We start from the raw sequence: 19451 nt of genomic DNA, 5'->3' as shown, positions 1-19451 counted from the left end.
GTAGTAGTAGTAGTAGTAGTAGCAGTAGTAGTAGCAGTAGCAGTAACAACTATGGTAGTAGTAGTAGTAGTAGTAGTAGTAGTAGTAGTAGTAGTAACATTGTAATAGTAGTAGTAGTAGTAGTAGTAGTAGTAGTAGTAGTAGTAGTAGTAGTAGTAGTAGTAATGTAACACGATATTCCAAGCTACACAATGTTTTATATTAATCTGACAGGAAACAGGATAAGCTTGCGAAGGGAAAACTTAAATATCCCTAGTTTATCATAAATCTAATCCTAAAACTCATTTCCACTTGTATGCTAACATTTATTACTTCTTTCTTACTCTGGCCATTGTTATTAGGTCAAGATATCTGTACCTCTGACAAAAACATTACTATCATTACCATCATCATTACTGCACTGGTTTTGTCAAGGATATATCCCATGCTACACTTTAACGTCCTTAATCTGGCAGGAAACAGGATGAGCTTGGGGGAGGAACATCTATCTGACTAATCCTTTACTTTCTCTTCCTCACAAACACACTGGAGAGCACAGAACGTAAGGAGTGGCAGTCACTTTATAACACAAACCTATTTATATAATACACTGTGTCCTATGTTCACTTATTACCTCCATCAATTAATCTAATATTCTCTAACAGCTCCTTATTGACTGAACTAGGTAACAACTAAACTATACTTCACTCATTTACCAAACTTATATTTACTACCTATGTTTGCCTATCATCTCCATCAATGCATCTCATATAATCTAAAAAGCTTCTTACTGACTGCACTTCATCACGCATCAGTCTCTGTGTAACACGAACCAATACAATTCACTTATTTATTTCCGCCAATCATCCCCATTCGTGTATCTAATATTTTCTAAAAGCTCCCTGTTGAATCCACTAACAACCTGAGTATATTCCTCTCATCTGCCAGACTTACGAGGGCGTGAGGCCAGTTCTCTGTTTGCACTCGTCCCTCCCAAGCCCCGTGTCTCCTCCCTCACTCCCTGCCTCACCCTGTCCTTACTTGCTAGCTGCGTTTACTGTGTCAAGGCCTGGCACGCCGCTCTCCATACCAGGGAGTGTTACTGTCATGTCCTGAGTATTAAAAAGGGTGCACGGCAACTGAGAGGTGATGATCAGAGGAGGATGAAGACTAAAAATAAAATGTGTGTACCAGTAGTAACGAGTGAATGGTGGTAGGAAGAGGGAGGGAGAAGGAAAAATGAAAGGAAGAGGTAACAGAACATGAATATAGATACAGCAAGCCCAGAACTAAACAAATGGGGAAAATATGATAATGAAACGAATGTGGACGAGAGGAAGGGAAAATAATAATAATAATAATAATAATAATAATAATAATAATAATAATAATAATAATAACTGAACACAAACAAAGTGAAAGAAATGGAAGGCAACAAAAGAAAAGTAAGTGCGAAAAATATAAAATTAATATAGAAAATATTTCCAGCATAGCACACACACACACACACACACACACACACACACACACACACACTGCAATCAATACACCTCAAGGCCGTTCGTTAGCTGACTCCCTCGTTCTCACTAAGATAATAATATTAACATGCTCACTACCTTGCCTGCTTAATTAATAGCGCCAAGACCTCAGCGCCAGGAAGGGTCCCACAGCCCTCGTGAAGTCTGTAAACCCTAGGCAACAAGGAGACAGGGCGCCTTATTCAACATTCCAAGGCTTAACTAAAAACCTTTCCGAAGTTTACTGAAAGAAAAAAAAATGAGAATTTTTTTCTCAAACTACGAAAGTTTTTTTTTAAGTATTTCGCGTTGGAATTAACTATTATTTCTTTCTTTGTATTACTTAAGTATCCTGGTATTTCAATGTCTTCACAGCATTACAACATCTCATATTTCGTACTTTATATGTGTAACATCACAAGCACCCCCGTAATGTAATGTTTCCTGATGCGTTTGTTCTTTCCCTCCTTTACCATCTAAGTTAAGAGATACCCAAAAATGAACAAAGAAATGGCTAAGTTCCCTTCGTAACTAAGGAAAAAGAAGGCGGGAAAAAAAAAAAACTAATGTCAGGTTCTCGTCAAATCTTTCCATTCTAACTGGTCAAGACAAGCGAAGAAAGTTGAGAGTCAGTTCCTTCGCCACACAACTCCCGCCGCCCCTTGGACATGAATTATTCCATCAACGGTGATAAAAATACTCACAAAACTTGAAATGCTGCCCAGGAAGAGGATATTACGTGACGATGGAAATATCTCAAACAATATTACAGCCACCATTTCCAGACAAGTGAATAAATCTTAACTTTCCTTGCCATGTGTAATCTAGCCGCCCCGATTCTGATATTCCAATACTCTGGGCTCGGTATAAATATGCGTGTGGTGGCGGGGTAACAGTGACCAAATAATGTGATGAAGGGTAATATAGAACGAGTTATCAACATTATCCCACGTAAAAACTCGTTCGCGTTAATGAAAGCCTGTTGTAGTTAGTATTAAACCTTTCCCACTTCATGGCGTCGACTTTAACTCTGCCAAACCTAACCTAACCTAACTTTAAGTCTCACAAACACTGGTGCTGTAATTTAATGAACCATTTTGCCGTCTTTCCAAGCATACTCTATCCCATTTAATATGCCAAAGAATGAACTGCAGGGGTGAGATATGATGCACAGATCCATTATTTTCACAACGCGGTCTCTTGCTGGAAAAATCTGCCATTTATTTCTCTATTCTGTTTTTAAGGGAGAAAATACCAACTGCCTGTATGTGTATGTCCAATCCCCATGAGGTTCAGTTTTTATACCAGAACCATGAACTGCAAAATACTCGACCTCAATTCACACTTTCCAAGATTATCTAGCAGAACAATCACCAACAATTTTCTTTTTTTACCAACATACAGTGCAGGTAAAGAACAGGTGAGAGAGACTGGGCTTCCCGTACCCACCACCTCACCACACCTGCACGGCCCACACAAGACTGACCTAATTGCGCAGGCTGGTAAGTTACGGTACCCAGAATTATTTCCTGGGCGGGTAGTATTTGTGTGTGAGCCATGCTGATGAGTCTCTGAGCCACCTGTCCCCTCCTGGTAATACAAAACACCTCCCCAGACCACATGGCAGGTCACCTCCTTTGTTGCATATCTCCAAGCCTCCCCCGGGCACCCCAGTTTGGATGAATATTCTACAAACACGGTCAGCTTACCTTGACATCCAAACGGGAAGGGTGTTCGGAGTTGATCTACAGAGGCATAAAAATCAAGTTTCTATCATATCCACACCGCGGCCGCTGAGCATATTTCTCTCCATTTCTTAACGATCGGAATATGGTAAGGCGGAGGACTCCCACGTGAGGCGGACTAAAGAGGAGCCTCCCGTGCCTTGGTCACGCTGCACTCAAGCTGGTCACCTCGTATTTCCAGGCAGCCGAAGGGCCAAATACTGTTCGGTACAATTACAAGTTGTAACACGGGCTGGTCAGCCTTTCTTCAGCCACACTCGATCCTTCCAAGGCAATATTTCCACACTTACTGACTCAAATAGACAATCACTCACTCCGTAGCTTCCCTATGGCTCAAACTTTCATCTCCGGTGGATCCTGTTTCAAAATACTGTATTCCAAGCAGTATTATAGGCAATTTTTTTTACGAGATTCGGCTCGAAGATACCTCCGCGACGGCCATTTTACTACCACTGGAACTGAAAGTCGCGAACACCGTCCTAGATCCGAGGGAGGCTGCCAGACGCGGCCAGACGACGCGATATCGTGACTATGGTTTCATCAGGGATTTCTATATATCGTTACACACATGAATAAGCATTGATAACAACTTTTTAGTCCCAGCAGAGGAATTAAATTGAATGCAGAAAGCATACTAGCGGAGAATAAAATGTGTAGAAATCTCTCGTGGCGTCATCAATGCCGCGGAGGGGATGAGGCGGGAGGGAGAGGAGGGTAGGGAGGGATGTGGGGTGACTTACGGAAAAATAATCCCTTTATTTTATCTATATGAAAGACTTACGAGATAGGAGCGGTATTAAACCTAACAGGACTCATCACGGTGATGACTGCTTTCTGACTTTTCTCCAAAATAGTGAATGAACAGCGAGAAACACTTTGCCTTGCCTTTCACTTGAAGATAATAATATTTCATAAGAAGTCAGCCACACTTATTTTCATTTAACTTTCATCTGACTTTCCAGGGAAATCTAGTTTGCATCATACTTCCCCGGAAGGAGGAAGGCGCATCACGACTGCGTTATGAGCCAAGACAGGACGAGGAGTAACACTTTACGTCCTAAATACTAATAGATGGTCAAAGGGACAGGCGCAGGCTAAGCGATTCTCTCCCTGCTGGCCCGCCAGGCATCGGGGTGTAAGGTCCCATCCCACACTGACATCCACCAGTTTCCTGCCCTTTAACATCCCACTCTGTCACACAGGGTATTGCTTCTTCCTGGTAAAGAACGTCATGCAAGCGAGTTTCCAGTACAGAGTCAGCCAGCAGGTCGGCGTGGATCTCAGAATGAGGCCGACAAATACAGATTCCAAGGCCGGCGGCGGCGGTAGGACCGGCGGCCCCGGGGTGGCTGTCGCATAATGGACCAGCTGAGGCATATTTACCCACGCACTTGTTCCACAGTTTCACTTTTATCACGAGTCGCCGCGGGGTGCATACTTTTTCTCCTCCTTTTTTATTCTCTCTACGATGCGAGTAGACAATCAGAATACCGTTAAGACAGCTGCTGACAACAGTACACCCCTTCAACCTGACATGGACTGTTACCCTAGCGACTTTTGATATTATAATTTTATCGGAAGTGTAGCTTACCGTATTCAAATGATGAGTGAAGAGTAAGAAATTATTTAATTAGCAACAGACGACTGGCTAAGTAATACTGTTACTAATGCATCGTTAATATATATATATATATATATATATATATATATATATATATATATATATATATATATATATATATATATATATATATATATATATATATATATTAAACAAAAACAATAGAATAAGAACATACTAAACTTTTATCTGACCATGACTATAAAATAAATAACGTATTCTCACTCTGGAAAAAAATAATAATAATAACAAAACATACTATACATGAAAATATTTGACTCCATGCACTCCTGCAATCAGATCTTCAAGTATCTTATCCAAAAACCTGAATCAGTACTACGCCAGTTATCAGCAATAGCATCGTGAGGGATATTACAAAACTGTACGCTATTTAGGTTAGATTAGGTAAGGTCATGTTAGATTCAAGTTTAAAGAAGATTTAGCCAGTTGTGGCCAGTATCAGTTAGCGTGATACTAGTATGTGCCATATGTAGGTAAAAACTCGATATGGCAAGAAATTAATTTATAAACATAGATTTAAAAGGGAGATGGAAAGAAATTGGTTCTCATATAGAGTAGTAGGTGACTGGAATAGATTCCGTAATCAGGTTGTTAGTACAGAGTCAATAGGACGCTTTAAAAGATTAGATAAATTCATGGATAAGGATGATAGGTGGAAGTAATATCTTATACGGAAACTGCCACACGTAGTAATTGTAACTTTCCTTGTATTCTAATATTACGTCATTATGCTAAAGTAAAGAGCATGTATCTCATAATGAATACCAAAACAAACCTCTCAGTGCTTCTGACTCAGTAACATAGATGAAGTCAACACACACACACACACACACACACACACACAGTACACTCACCTTCACACGGCGCCCGTAATCTCTTCATCCTTCACATCCTGCTTCTCTTCTTTATTTCATTCCTCGTATCCTGTTTCACGTCTTCCCGGGAGTCCTCCTTGCCTCCTCCACCTCTCCTCAAACGCTGGAATTAGTGCAACGTCATTAATTAAGCTCACTCACATTCAAGTCCATATTCTGACAAAATTATAAACTGTAATAATAATGAGAACCAAGTTTAAGGGGTTCAAGGGGAATGGTATATATGAAACCACCAAAAAATAATAATTCATATCCATCACGATAATAAATCATGAAAAATAACGTACATTAACTGATGAAAAACATTGTAAGGGACAAAGCGGAGGCTGATGGGAGTGAGGGAGAAATAAATGATACAGAAGGGAGGGAGGGAGGGAGCCAGCGAGCGAGAATGGATCGAGGGAAGGGAGGCGCATGGGAGAGGCGGTGATATGGGAGACGGAGGGGAGGGAGGATAAAAGAGGGTGAAGGGAGAGAGAGGCCAAGGGAGGAGCGGAAGGGGGGACAGCTTGGGGGAGTCTCCATGGCGATGCGAAGATGGCGACCAGCACGCCTACCAAGCGGGCCGCCCCGTCCTCTACCTCTCAGCGGCCTGCTAAGAAAGGACACTGGTCTCAGGGGCTTCTCGAGTCCATGAACGATCCCAACCTCATCGTAGAATCGGATGAGCGGCTCGTTATCATCAAGGACAAGTATCCCAAGGTACAGGGCGGGGGTTAGTGAAAGGCTGCAGTGGGGGTGAGTGAGCGGCAGGCGGACTGTGGCCTCTGTTGTACCCGAGATACGGACTGATTTGCTGGGGTCTGTTGCTTGGTGGACGGGCGGGTGTTCCTTGCCACGGCTCTCAGCGGCCCAGCATGACACTCTCCCATGTCACTCCCGCCATGACTGATACTCCAGCACTACAGGCCTTAGGACAGCGGGTGTTTGTGGTTGTTTTACTGATATCTGTAGTGAGTGACTGAGTGCAGTACTGGCCAGAGAAGCTGGCCGATGTGTGGCGAGTACAGAAAGGACGGAACGTTAGTGTCATCACGAGTTACGTCTGTCAGAAGCTATATCGCGATAAATAATCGCAAAATATTGTTGTGACAGCCGAAATGGCGAGTAGGAAGTGGATATATGAATATTTACTTGGCATGAAGGAGACTGTCTGATGTGTGGTGAGTACAGGAAGGAAGAAATATTATTGTCATGACGAGTTATGTTTATTAGGGGTTAGATCGCGATAAATGAACGCAAAATATTGTTATGAATGACGAGTAGGAAGTGGATGTATGGAATACTTGATAAGGAAGCTGCCTGATGCTGTGTTGTGTATGGGAAGAAGCAAATATATGTTGTCAAGTTTTTCTGTGAAGAGCTCAATAATAATAATAATAATAATAATAATAATAATAATAATAATAATAAACCAAGGGTAGTTTTAGTTACAAATAACAATTATTGACTGGCTGTGTGAAATATATGCTTGAAAAGGAGGCTGTCCAATGCTTTGCTGTGTATTGAAAATGGTAAATATGTGTATTTGTCACGAGTTATGTTTAAAAAGGAGGCTGCCTGACACTCTATTGCTATAGAAATGAGTGAATATTAATGATTATGAGTAACAAGTTGTATCACAGCAAACTGGTGATAATTGAGATATTTAGATGATATATTACAAGTATGAAATGCCATTATGAAATATTTATTGGGCACTTAAGCTTAAGGATAAAGTAAAAATGAGTCAAAAATTGTTTGATAGATGTAACACCCTATTGTACTAGTGCCAAAAGATATAAAATGACACAAACTCTCTCTCTCTCTCTCTCTCTCTCTCTCTCTCTCTCTCTCTCTCTCTCATTGCAAACCCTAGTCAGTCAGTCAGTTACTTTTTTTTGTATTAGTGATATGAGAGGCATGGGATTCTAATATGAGTTTGTTCATTGCAGGCTCGCTATCACTTTCTGGTGATTCCTAAGATTAATGTGCCTAACCTGAAGGCACTGAAGAGGGAGCAAAGTGAGCTGTTGCGGTACATGCAGGACCAATGCCATCTTCTGGCATCTAAATATCCCCATGTGGAGTTCAGGTGAGCCAACACTGTCACCAAAACTGGTCACAACTGTTATACTGATTCTTATGGTGAAGTATTCCTATCTTATGTAAAGAAGCAGGGTTTTGTACATTATCAACTCTTGGTGAAATCCAGTTATATATATATATATTCTTAGTAGTTTAGTATTCAGTGAAATTAAAAGCGTGCCGTATCTCCAGCTGAATCAGACATGCACAGTATTCTTAGATTTGATGAAGTAAATTTTTAATAAAATTTCAAAACTCAAAATATTATCCATCATTATGTGATAAATTTTCAATTTCTACAAGCATGCAAAGCATCTTTCATACACAAAATTTGAAAGTGTCATTCTTTAGACTTAGGCAAGGATTATTTTACTGCAAAAAACTGTATAACCACCTACATGCCATCCAGGTATGGGTACCACGCCATCCCCAGCATGTCCCAGCTACACCTGCACATGATCAGCCAAGACTTTGACTCCCCATGCCTCAAAACCAAGCGACACTGGAACTCCTTCAACACCAAATACTTCCTGGACAGTGAAGGTAGTGCATTGCTGCCTTTAAGTAACAGCAGATCATTGTGCACATGTTTAAACAAAAGATTCATGTAAGGATTTGATACCTGACTGTGCAAGCTTAATATGGCAATATGCCCTCCATATACTAAATAGAATTGTGGTACTCTTTCAAGTGACTTAAGACTGATTGGGGAAATGTATGTTATTCAGTATTATTCTAAATCAGAAAGACTACTATCAAATAGATGCATGTTTGCATAATGAATGTGGGAAGGCCAGCAACAAGGCACATTTCCTGCAGAACATTGTTTCAAACCATGTAAAAGGAAAATTTTGGTGCTACTGGGGCACTTAGTACCATTTTATTAAAGATATATTCAGTATGCTCTTTGTCAAGAGACTGCTTCTTGTTCTGACCATGGCTTTATTAAAGATACCATCAGTGTGTTCTTTGTCAAGAGACTGCTTCTTGGACCAACCATGGCTTTATTAAAGATATAATCAGTGTGTTCTTTGCCAAGAGACTGCATCCTGAACTGACCATAGCTTTATTAAAGATATAATCAGTGTTTTCTTTAACAAGAAACTGCTTCTTGGACTGACCGTGACATACTGTTCCAGACGTGATCCGGTGCCTGGAAGAGCGTGGCATGGTGGTGACCATGACCCCCATCGCCGGTGAGAAGCTACTGGACCAACCCCTCAAGTGCCACAAGTGCATTTATTCCCCTCAGAACATGCCCAAGCTGAAGCAGCACCTCTATAAACACATAAACAATTGAGGCTGAATGAACATAGTGTGGAGCCTGAGGGACACTAGTGTGTGTGCTTCCTGAACCATGGTTGCCAGTATTCTAAGAAACATTGGAAGCCTTATGCAGTCATTGCCTATAAATTAGTGGTACTCATTATATACCTTTTGTGTTCTCTTGTTCATGTATTTAAGTTTCTATTTATTCTTGTTTTGTATTTTCATGTAACATAAGCTACACTTTATACATAAGTTAATGAAACTTTGTTAATTCCCATCCTTTCTACAGTCCACAGACTGATTTGTTTGAACACTGAGGAATAAGAGAGTAGAGTAGACAGAGTGAACTTATTTTAGTCATTATCAACCAGTATGGTCATTGCAGATCAGTGTACTTCCTCATCAGAGGCTAAGATGTGCAAGAATGCTTGTGAATATGATCGTGTGTGTCTGTATGCCTTGTCTTGGCAAACCCTCTTTGTGAGTGATGGCAGAATTTTATATATATATATATATATATATATATATATATATATATATATATATATATATATATATATATATATATATATATATAGTGAAAATACTATTAGATGGAATGAATGTAAATAACACCATTAATCAAATTTGGTGGGTCAAGTTGCAAGTGTGACAGAGGAAGCTAGATAAAAAGGTCAAATAAGTGATAAGACAATTATTTTTGAACTGCTGGATGCTGGTTTATTTATAGAAATGATGAGACTATCTGATTACACACTGTAAGACATTGGGCCAGTGTTGGAATTGATGCATCTTTTTATAAACTGGTTTTCTACACGTTTCTTTCATTACAAATAGATTTCTTTTACTCTTAAGTTTTGATGCAATGGTGTTTGCTACAAGATATGCAGTTAGATGATAAGAGGAACAGAACTAAACAGTACAGTATTAAGGTAACCTTGCAGTGCCATACTGTGTACAGCTGCAGGTTATGTTTGCCCCATCAGCACAAATACATTATATATGACGATAGTTCCTATAAAGCTAATTTATCATCACATCCACATTAGTAATTTAGATACTTTGTGAATTTATAGTGTAGACAGGTAAGGCAAATTAAAATTTGTGTTGCAGAGTACATGCAGTCCAGTTGATGGATTGAGAGGAAACAAAAACCTGGTTCCTCTATTATTTTGTTATGCATAATTTAATATTGTTACACCTGAACAATCAAATATTTTCCCAGTTTTGTTACTGTATATACAAGTGAAATATACATGACTTACAAGGCATCATTACACCTTTTATTCCACTTAATAGTTCACTCATTAAAGATGCAAAACTCTAAGAGGTAAGACAAGACTTGGAGGCTGTGAGTCCATCACTGTGGAAATGAAAACTAATAATTTTTTCTCTGTTATCGTCACACCTTTCTGCCATCATATAGCAGAATTACTGGATACTGAATTAAAATTATACAATTTTGTAATTCTGCTGATGTGTCTCAACTGATACTAAATTATAAAAGTTAATTGGGCATGTACATACATAATTAGTGAAGAACCCAACTGCCCATATTTCACCTACGTTTTTGTTTAATTCAAATCTCACTCATATCAAACACTAAGAGGCTTATATACAAATCTAATCCCAACCTATTTTCTATAATATAAAACTACACTTGTGTGTTTTATAAAAGGGATTTCAAAGGAAGAGATCCATACAAGACCTATTGTGGCACCAAGCACAGAACATCCAAGCGTCAGGTCCTGGAGAGGAGTGTGGCCTCCTCAGTGCTACGCTGATGAGGAAACCATCAGTAAGTGTTAGCACCCAACACAGATCACAAAACACAGTGTATTTCAAGCAGAGTACACTACCAGAGACAGAAAAAAAGAGGGTCTCTCACAGCAAGGTGAGTAATTATAAAAAAATAAACCTTAAAGCTTTTCCTCAACACGACAACACCACTAATTGCCAGAGTGCCTAAAACTCAGCCGATGCTAAGTTTTCATCTGCCTCACGAGTTCCTCGAGGTCGGGCGTGCACACCAGCCGATGGCCCACGTGGCCCAGCACTGTCATGGCCCCAGTCTTGGCCTCTTGGTCAACATCCACATTCACCACATCCTGAGCACCAAGACAAAGGTCACAACCCCTCCCAATCCAATCACCAAAGAAAACTAAAACAACTCAAGACTGCATACTCCACAAGACTTCCAAAAAAAAACATCCTTGACCTAATGCTGAATATGTTAACTAATGACAATCAGAAACTCCAGTTGCAGATAAATATAGGGTTCAAATCATGTACTACAAAATATCTACAGCAAATCTATCAGTGAAACATGTCTTTGTGAAATGACTACAATTAAAATCAGGTCTCATGAACAGCTGACTCACAAACACTATTCCAACACACGCATCTCTACATGACAGCAATACACTTACCTGTAGAAAGCCCACTTGTGTCCCTTTGCTCACAGACAGCTTATGATTCCCCAGCCACAGCTCCACCTTGCCGGACTTGTACACCTTGACAGTGCCGATCTTCCCCTCGGGTAAGGTGTTCAGGGTGCAGTACTGCTGGCTGGCCTTCTTCTCCTCCTCTTCATGTTCCTGTTCGTATCACAGTGCTCATACATGTGCACAATAATGCAATATGTTCAAAGCTATTCTGTGTTACTTAGAATGTTAAGTCGTTGAATCATGTTGCTGGCTAAGCAATGGACTGGACTACACTAGAATATAACATAAGAAACTATCAATATCTAATACTGTAAATAGTGTGGAGCAATGTGGTTCAACCAAATACCCTATGAGAACATGAGAATCTGCTTCAGCTCCAAATTTATGTGTATTCACCTACGTAGCATCTATGTCCCTCTTCTTCCACCACTCACTCATCCTCACAAAGGACCAGCTTTGGGGAGTAGTATTTTATTATGATTCCTTATAATTCACCAACTACTCATCCTAAAGCAATTCCATAATACTTGATTATCTATTCTAAACAAAGTAATACTAATCCAATCAATACATTGGTGTGTACTGCAGCAATTATCAAAGTTCAAATGTTGTAACTCACATTGCTGCCAGATGGCTTCTCCCGTTGCTGCTGTTGCTGTTGCTGCTGCTGGTGCTGCTGTGAGTATGTTGCACTGGATTCCTGCTTCACCTCTGGAGGGTGACTTGGAAGAGAATTGGGCAGCTGGAAAGGAAAATACCCAAATATAGAATAGAAGTCCACATTTACTAGCTGGCGAGTGAAACTTATGACTAAATTTGTTACTTTCTAATTTTGTTGCAACAAAGGAAATTTCTTAGTCCTGTTCTGAAAGAATATAAATAGGATGCCAAACATATCCCTCACCCACAGAAATATATAAAAAGGGAGTTATTTTACTTCCCTCTTCCCCAAAATATTCACAACTCGTGAAGGCACAATGTTCTGGTAATATTAATTTCTATGACAGATTCAACACACTTGGAAGAACATAAATTCTTCATGCTTTCCTGACAGGAGCTGTGCAGCTGTGAGTTCTGGTGCTTTTTGTGTTGGCATGCCACCTTTAAGTGGTATCTTCCTGTCTGGCATCTGCAAGAATAAAACTTGTTAAAATTCTGTAGATAAAAGTGAACTTTTATTATACATCAGACCATAAGGAGAATCCATAAAAATGCATTACAGTCATTCACAAAATATTGATATACTGGAGTCTGACACCAAACCTGAGCTTTAACTACACCTGCCTTCATATTCTTTGCTGGTGGTGCCACTGCATCTACACTTGGCTCCTCACTGGGATCTGCTGGTTCTGATTTGACTGTGGATAAGCAGAAATAATCATAAAATATATCCAGACTATGATGCCAATAATTTTTTAATTCATCAGTTACTCTAATTGCTTTTAACACAATTTCCATTAAGGAAAACTATGACAACCAGTTTTATGGTGACCATCTTGCAGTAAATAATGATGCCTTTCTTAAGAAGTACTAACCTTCCACTTTGTTTAGAGTTGTGTCCAAACCAGCAACATCCTTTGCATCTCCTTCTTCCTTAAACCCTCGGGCACAGTTGACTAGAGGTAGCTGTACAGGATAGAGGTCCTCATCCCCAGGCTGTCCTATTGTATCATCAGGGTCATCAATGAAATCATCTCGTAAAATTTCTTTCAGTTTCTGGTCCTCATGTTCCTGAAACACATTATGTATTTATTATGGCAGGCTGCTGATAAAGGTCATTGTCATTTTCAACATCATTATGGCCCTGTTTCTTACAGCAAAAAAAGTTGAATTTTAGACTCAAGAACCATTGCTCATCGATATGAAGAATATTTTCTTGATTATTTTATCATTTGTTTTCTCTACATTTCCAGACCAACGTATCTGACCCCCCTTCCCCAACTACACACAAGGAGCACAAAATTTGTACTAAGTTCATTCACTATCAGGAAACAAGTCTTACCCGCCATTAGTGTGGCAGTTAGCCAACTCAGCTTACAACTGAGAGGACCCAGGTTTGAATCCCAGCTGTACGGAGACAATTTGAGCTTGTCTTTGTCACACTGTAGCCCCTGTTCATCAAGCAGAGAATAGGTATGGGATGTAAGCCGAGTAACTGTGACCATACAACCCACCAACTCCAAGACTCTCTATGATATATGGCTTAACCAACCTCCAAGCAGTGGAATGATACAGAGTTGTAATGTTCAGTTATTACCTGGTCAATGTTGTTGACTGTTTCCAAGTTAAGTACAGGTTTGTGCACAAAACCAGCCTCTGAACCTCTCCCTGCACCTCCACCACCACCCCCACCACCACCAACACCACCGAAGCCCCCTCCAAAGCCACGCCTCTGGGAGGATGAGCCAATACCTGTGAGAAACAACATCTTTTGTGAAGCTGCATCTCATTACCACATATCTAAGAACTAGAGTTGAAATATTTTTCACCAAGTAGTATATCAACTATGAAGGTTATGATTCAAGAGCAGTGAAGTGCATTGGTTACCTTCTCCAAACAGTGAACCAGTTGTCTGTATAAACTCCTTTGCCCTCCCTCGTCCCCTGCCTCTCTCCTTGGTATTCTTGTCACGCTTTTTAGTCGGCTTCTCTGCATGAGTTTCACTGAAAACAAGGACAAAATTGAAGTTTCCTTATATTGACTCGTGTAATTATAAAATAAATCAGATTTCTGTATCAGGGATGACATACAATAACCCTGTATATAAATATCCAACATAGGGTTTACTGTATCACCATCATGCACCTATGCCAATCCTACAAGTTGAAAAAGTTCAGTTCACTGACAACTTACTATGAATGATCTACTTTCTCTCTCCTTGTGGGAATGTTTGGCGAGAATGTCTTGCGGGTCCTGGTGATGAGTGAGGGCTTGACCAGGGCTGTGGTTGAGGCAGACAGGGTCAGGTCACGGGGTGCCCGGAAGGAGGGCAGCCGTGCAGACACAGCTCCACTGGGCCCTGCTGGTGAGCCACGACCAGCACCCTGGCCCTTGACTGGTGCCGCTTTGTCTGTCCCATTTTGCTCAGACATCTGTGGACTGAAGAAGAAAATCAGATAAAATTGAATGTTTACATTTTCATCTGCCAAGTAATTTGAACCCCATACATAAGTGTGGCAAATTAATACTAATGCCATCAGCAAATTTGTGAGCATCTCGTTAAAACTGGACAGCGTGACATCACTCCTGCTTTGGTAAGGTTAGGTTTGATTTGGTTTGGTTAAATTAGGTTAGGTTTGGTTAGGTTAAATTAATTTGTGAACCCCATATATATATATATATATATATATATATATATATATATATATATATATATATATATATATATATATATATATATATATATATATTTATATTTTCTTTTTTATTTATCACCTAAACTGTGAACTGCGCAGTGTTGATGAAGTTACTAATGGTATCTACAAGGACGAAACTATTTTTTCTGATAAGTTTTGACTAATTTGCTATCAATTTTAGTTGCAAATTAATCTATCCCTTATGGTGGATGTGTAAAGATTAAAGCAGAGTGATTTGCGACAGAATGTCATGTCAAATTTAAAAACCCATTAAAACTTATCAGGAAAAAAGTTCCGTCCGCCAATGGAGTTTGTGGAGAAACTGGAAATTTACCTTTTTGTGTAATCTACTCTTCAAACACTGTATCATAAGCTTGAAATATCTCCATAGTTCGACACCAGTCTAACCATCCGACCCGTAACCTTGTTTACACTTTGTATTAAATATTTACCTTACAACAAGAATGCATGCAATATCGTAACTTCATTAAATATCTACAATGTAACCTGATAAAACAATACCTGACTGTCACTTCTAACATTAAAACTGTTAAAAACAATAATACACTTACTATATCTAATAGTGTACAGACCCAGCAAGTAGTAAACACGAGAGGGGCGCCGTGGCCACGATGAGATACAGGTATACACACCAAGACCAAGATCAAGACTTGCAATGAAATACTGATTTTTTTTTTTTTTTTTAATGTAGGAAGGACACTGGCCAAGGGCAACAAAAATCTAATAAAAAAAATCCCCACTGAAATGCCAGTCCCATAAAAAGGTCAAAGCAGTAGTCAAAGATTGATGAATAAGTGTCTTGAAACCTCCCTCTTGAAGGAATTCAAGTCATAGGAAGGTGGAAATACAGAAGCAGGCAGGGAATTCCAGTGTTTACCAGAGAAAGGGATGAATGATTGAGAATACTGGTTAACTCTTGCGGTAGAGAGGTGGACAGAATAGGGGTGAGAGAAAGAAGAAAGTCTTGTGCAGCGAGGCCGCTGGAGGAGGGGAGGCATGCAGTTCGCAAGATCAGAAGCAGTTAGCATGAAAATAGCGGTAGAAGACAGCTAGATATGCAACATTGCGGCGGTGAGAGAGAGGCTGAAGACAGTCAGTTAGAGGAGAGGAGTTGATGAGACGAAAAGCTTTTGATTCCACCCTGTCTAGAAGAGCAGCATGAGTGGAACCTCCCCAGACATGTGAAGCATACTCCATACATGGACGGATAAGGCCCTTGTACAGAGTTAGCAGCTGGGGGGGTGAGAAAAACTGGCGGATACGTCTCAGAACACCTAACTTCATAGAAGCTGTTTTAGCTAGAGATGAGATGTGAAGTTTCCAGTTCAGATTATAAGTAAAGGACAGACCGAGGATGTTCAGTGTAGAAGAGGGGGACAGTTGAGTGTCACTGAAGAAGAGGGGATAGTTATCTGGAAGGTTGTGTCGAGTTGATAGATGGAGGAATTGAGTTTTTGAGGCATTGAACAATACCAAGTTTGCTCTGCCCCAATCAGAAATTTTAGAAAGATCAGAAGTCAAGCGTTCTGTGGCTTCCCTGCGTGATATGTTTACCTCCTGAAGGGTTGGACGTCTATGAAAAGACGTGGAAAAGTGCAGGGTGGTATCATCAGCGTAGGAGTGGATAGGACAAGAAGTTTGGTTTAGAAGATCATTAGTGAATAATAAGAAGAGAGTGGGTGACAGGACAGAACCCTGAGGAACACCACTGTTAATAGATTTAGGAGAAGAACAGTGACCGTCTACCACAGCAGCAATAGAACGGTCAGAAAGGAAACTTGAGATGAAGTTACAGAGAGAAGGATAGAAACCGTAGGAGGGTAGTTTGGAAATCAAAGCTTTGTGCCAGACTCTATCAAAAGCTTTTGATATGTCCAAGTTTCACCAAAATCTCTAAAAGAGGATGACCAAGACTCAGTAAGGAAAGCCAGAAGATCACCAGTAGAGCGGCCTTGACGGAACCCATACTGGCGATCAGATAGAAGGTTGTGAAGTGATAGATGTTTAAGAATCTTCCTGTTAAGGATAGATTAAAAAACTTAAGATAGGCAGGAAATTAAAGCAATAGGACGGTAGTTTGAGGGATTAGAACGGTCACCCTTTTTAGGAACAGGTTGAATGTAGGCAAACTTCCAGTAAGAAGGAAAGGTAGATGTTGACGGACAGAGCAGAAAGAGTTTGACTAGGCAAGGTGCAAGCACGGAGGCACAGTTTCGGAGAACAATAGGTGGGACCCCATCAGGTGCATAAGCCTTCGGAGGGTTTAGGCCAGCGAGGGCATGGAAAACATCATTGCGAAGAATTTTAATAGGTGGCATGAAGTAGTCAGAGGGTGGAGGAGAGGGAGGAACAAGCCCAGAATCGTCCAAGGTAGAGGTTTTAGCAAAGGTTTGAGCGAAGAGTTCAGCTTTAGAAATAGATGTGATAGCAGTGGTTCCATCTGGTTGAAAAAGAGGAGGGAAAGAAGAAGAAGCAAAGTTATTGGAGATATTTTGGCTAGATGCCAGAAATCACGAGGGGAGTTAGATCTTGAAAGGTTTTGACATTTTCTGTTAATGAATGACCCAAAATAATGAGTTCTACATGTTCACCAACACTAAAATCCATGGCACTAATCTTGTGTTACATTTTAGACTCTTAAGTGAAGTCTTTATTAGGTAAATTTGAACTACAAAGTCATGGACCGAGTGGGTGCCTTTCTTCCACTCAGCATTCCACTTCTTGTGATCCTTGGTGGATCAACTTATCGACATGCAAAAGCTTCCATATGTAGGGCGGCAATTGACTTACAGGAGGGTGATCAACTAGAACGATTCACACCTTTCGGCTTTGCGTCTTACCCCAGCCCTGCCGATGATGTCACAGCTGATGATCTCACACGGTTAGCTTACTTACGTACGTATTTAATTTTGAAAAAAACCCTCGAAAAAGAGACAGGTAGACTCGAATGCTTTATAAATTCTGGCTTGCTATTATACTTTAACAAATACCGTGACTATCGCGTCTCGCGCTGCCGTGTCAGGTCTGTGCTTCCTGCTGCAGTCGCATCTCTGCCCGTTTTTTCATTTTGTCTCACAGTTGGTGTAATGAGGGGATGGTGTGGGTCACTGCTGCACTCTGGCAAACCTGCCTGGCCGCAGAGCCCCATGTGTCATGCTGACACATGACGGTGACGTCCTGCCCGTGTTATGTAGCAGTTTGGCCGCGGTGTGAATAGCGTGCGTTTGGTGCGTATGGTCACAGGATTCTTTGATTGTGGTTGTGGCAGTCATGATGTCTGTAATGATGAGTGTGTTGAGGTTGTGATGTGTGGGCGTGCTCAAGCACCATGTGGATGGCTGCGAACTCGGCTTGGGTTGAGAATTATTATTATTTTTTTTTTCTAAGCCTCAAATGTAAGGATAAGAATAATCGCACGATAGCTGAAGCACCTTAGGTAATCATTTACTAGTGGAAGGGAATTAATTTACGAAGATAATAGGAAAAATTAGAGGAGGTAGATGGGCGAAAGATCTGACATAAGGATGTAGGGACTGGCAATTTCAGTGAGACTTTTTTTTTCTGCCATACCCCGTCTTACATTTAAGAAAGAAAAAAAAAATTATTATCAGACCAACAGATCCCGAAGGGACGTTACCCATATCTATCTATCAAGAGAGAGAGAGAGAGAGAGAGAGAGAGAGAGAGAGAGAGAGAGAGAGAGAGAGAGAGAGAGAGAGAGAGAGACCCATTCTTATCTATGGCCTGATGAGCACAAATCACGCCCCCACACTTCACGCCACGCCTCCACCCACCGCTACTCGTGACCCAGTTTGTCTCGCCGCCTCCCGTGCGCCTTGTACCTCCCAAGAACGCTTCCTCTATCCTTTATTGATTACTGCAACACGAAATAGGTCCTCACTAACTGTCTTTACGGAATCATAATATCGACAGAGCATAATTTGAGTAACCCTTATTACTACTACATTCCTGGGGGTCTGGCACTTTTTTGTTGCCACAGGTCAGCGTCCCTTCTTACATGAAAATAATAAATGAATAAATAAAAATTGCGAGCTAAGGATGTAAAAAAAAAAAAAGCAGATGTAGATGATAAATGAGTAAAAATAGAATGACAGTCTAGGAACGAGGATAAGAGGATACAGAACACAAGAATGATAAAATAATTAGGGAATGAGAAGAGAAGTGGATACGGGCCACAATAATAGTACAATAATAAAGACAAAACAACGCATAGATGGAGGGATGAAATGAGAAGTTATCAAGGAGTGGTCAGGGTAAGAGAAGAAAGGTTGAGGTAGTCTTCTTTCTGTAATGGAATAAAAAAAGAAAAAAAATAATAAGGAGTAATAGTAGTAGTAGTAGTAGTAGTAGTAGTAGTAGTAGTAGTAGTAGTAGTAGTAATAGTAGTAGTAGTAGTAGTAGTAGTAGTAGTTGTTGTTGTTGTTGTTTTTTTTTATTGATGTTGTTGTAGAAGAAGAAAGAAAAAAAAGAAGAAAAAGAAAGCTGAAAACGAAACTGAGGCAAACAGAAACT

At 40.3% G+C, this 19451-nt stretch overlaps 2 protein-coding genes across 4 annotated transcripts; one reads left to right on the top strand and one right to left on the bottom strand.

The window, feature by feature from the left end:
- Positions 1-6267: 6267 nt before the first annotated feature.
- LOC135091782 (aprataxin-like) lies at positions 6268-10368 on the top strand. Of its 2 annotated transcripts, none has more exons than XM_063989747.1 (4): positions 6268-6460; positions 7693-7832; positions 8235-8368; positions 8965-10368. In XM_063989747.1, the coding sequence occupies exons 1-4, from the start codon at positions 6296-6298 to the stop codon at positions 9123-9125; spliced, it is 600 nt and encodes a 199-aa protein (XP_063845817.1). In that variant the 5' UTR covers positions 6268-6295; the 3' UTR covers positions 9126-10368. The 2 variants fall into 2 exon arrangements, with proteins under 2 accessions (XP_063845817.1, XP_063845818.1); XM_063989748.1 differs by lacking the exon at positions 6268-6460 and adding an exon at positions 6502-6711.
- On the bottom strand, positions 9789-15543 carry LOC135091780 (DNA-directed RNA polymerase III subunit RPC4-like). Of its 2 annotated transcripts, none has more exons than XM_063989741.1 (10): positions 15470-15543; positions 14395-14640; positions 14089-14204; positions 13799-13953; positions 13077-13272; positions 12826-12899; positions 12560-12670; positions 12161-12283; positions 11524-11691; positions 9789-11202 (listed from the first exon to the last, which is right to left on the bottom strand). In XM_063989741.1, exons 2-10 carry the CDS (start codon positions 14631-14633, stop codon positions 11077-11079), a joined length of 1308 nt encoding a protein of 435 aa, XP_063845811.1. In that variant the 5' UTR covers positions 14634-14640; positions 15470-15543; the 3' UTR covers positions 9789-11076. The 2 variants fall into 2 exon arrangements, with proteins under 2 accessions (XP_063845811.1, XP_063845812.1); XM_063989742.1 differs by lacking the exon at positions 15470-15543 and adding an exon at positions 15232-15347.
- Between the last annotated feature and the right edge of the window lie 3908 nt (positions 15544-19451).

The sequence above is a fragment of the Scylla paramamosain genome, chromosome 38 (assembly GCF_035594125.1).
Source record: "Scylla paramamosain isolate STU-SP2022 chromosome 38, ASM3559412v1, whole genome shotgun sequence".
Lineage (NCBI taxonomy): Eukaryota > Metazoa > Arthropoda > Malacostraca > Decapoda > Portunidae > Scylla > Scylla paramamosain.
The sequence above is the reverse complement of the archived record's forward strand: the minus strand, read 5'-3'. Positions and strand labels throughout refer to the sequence as shown.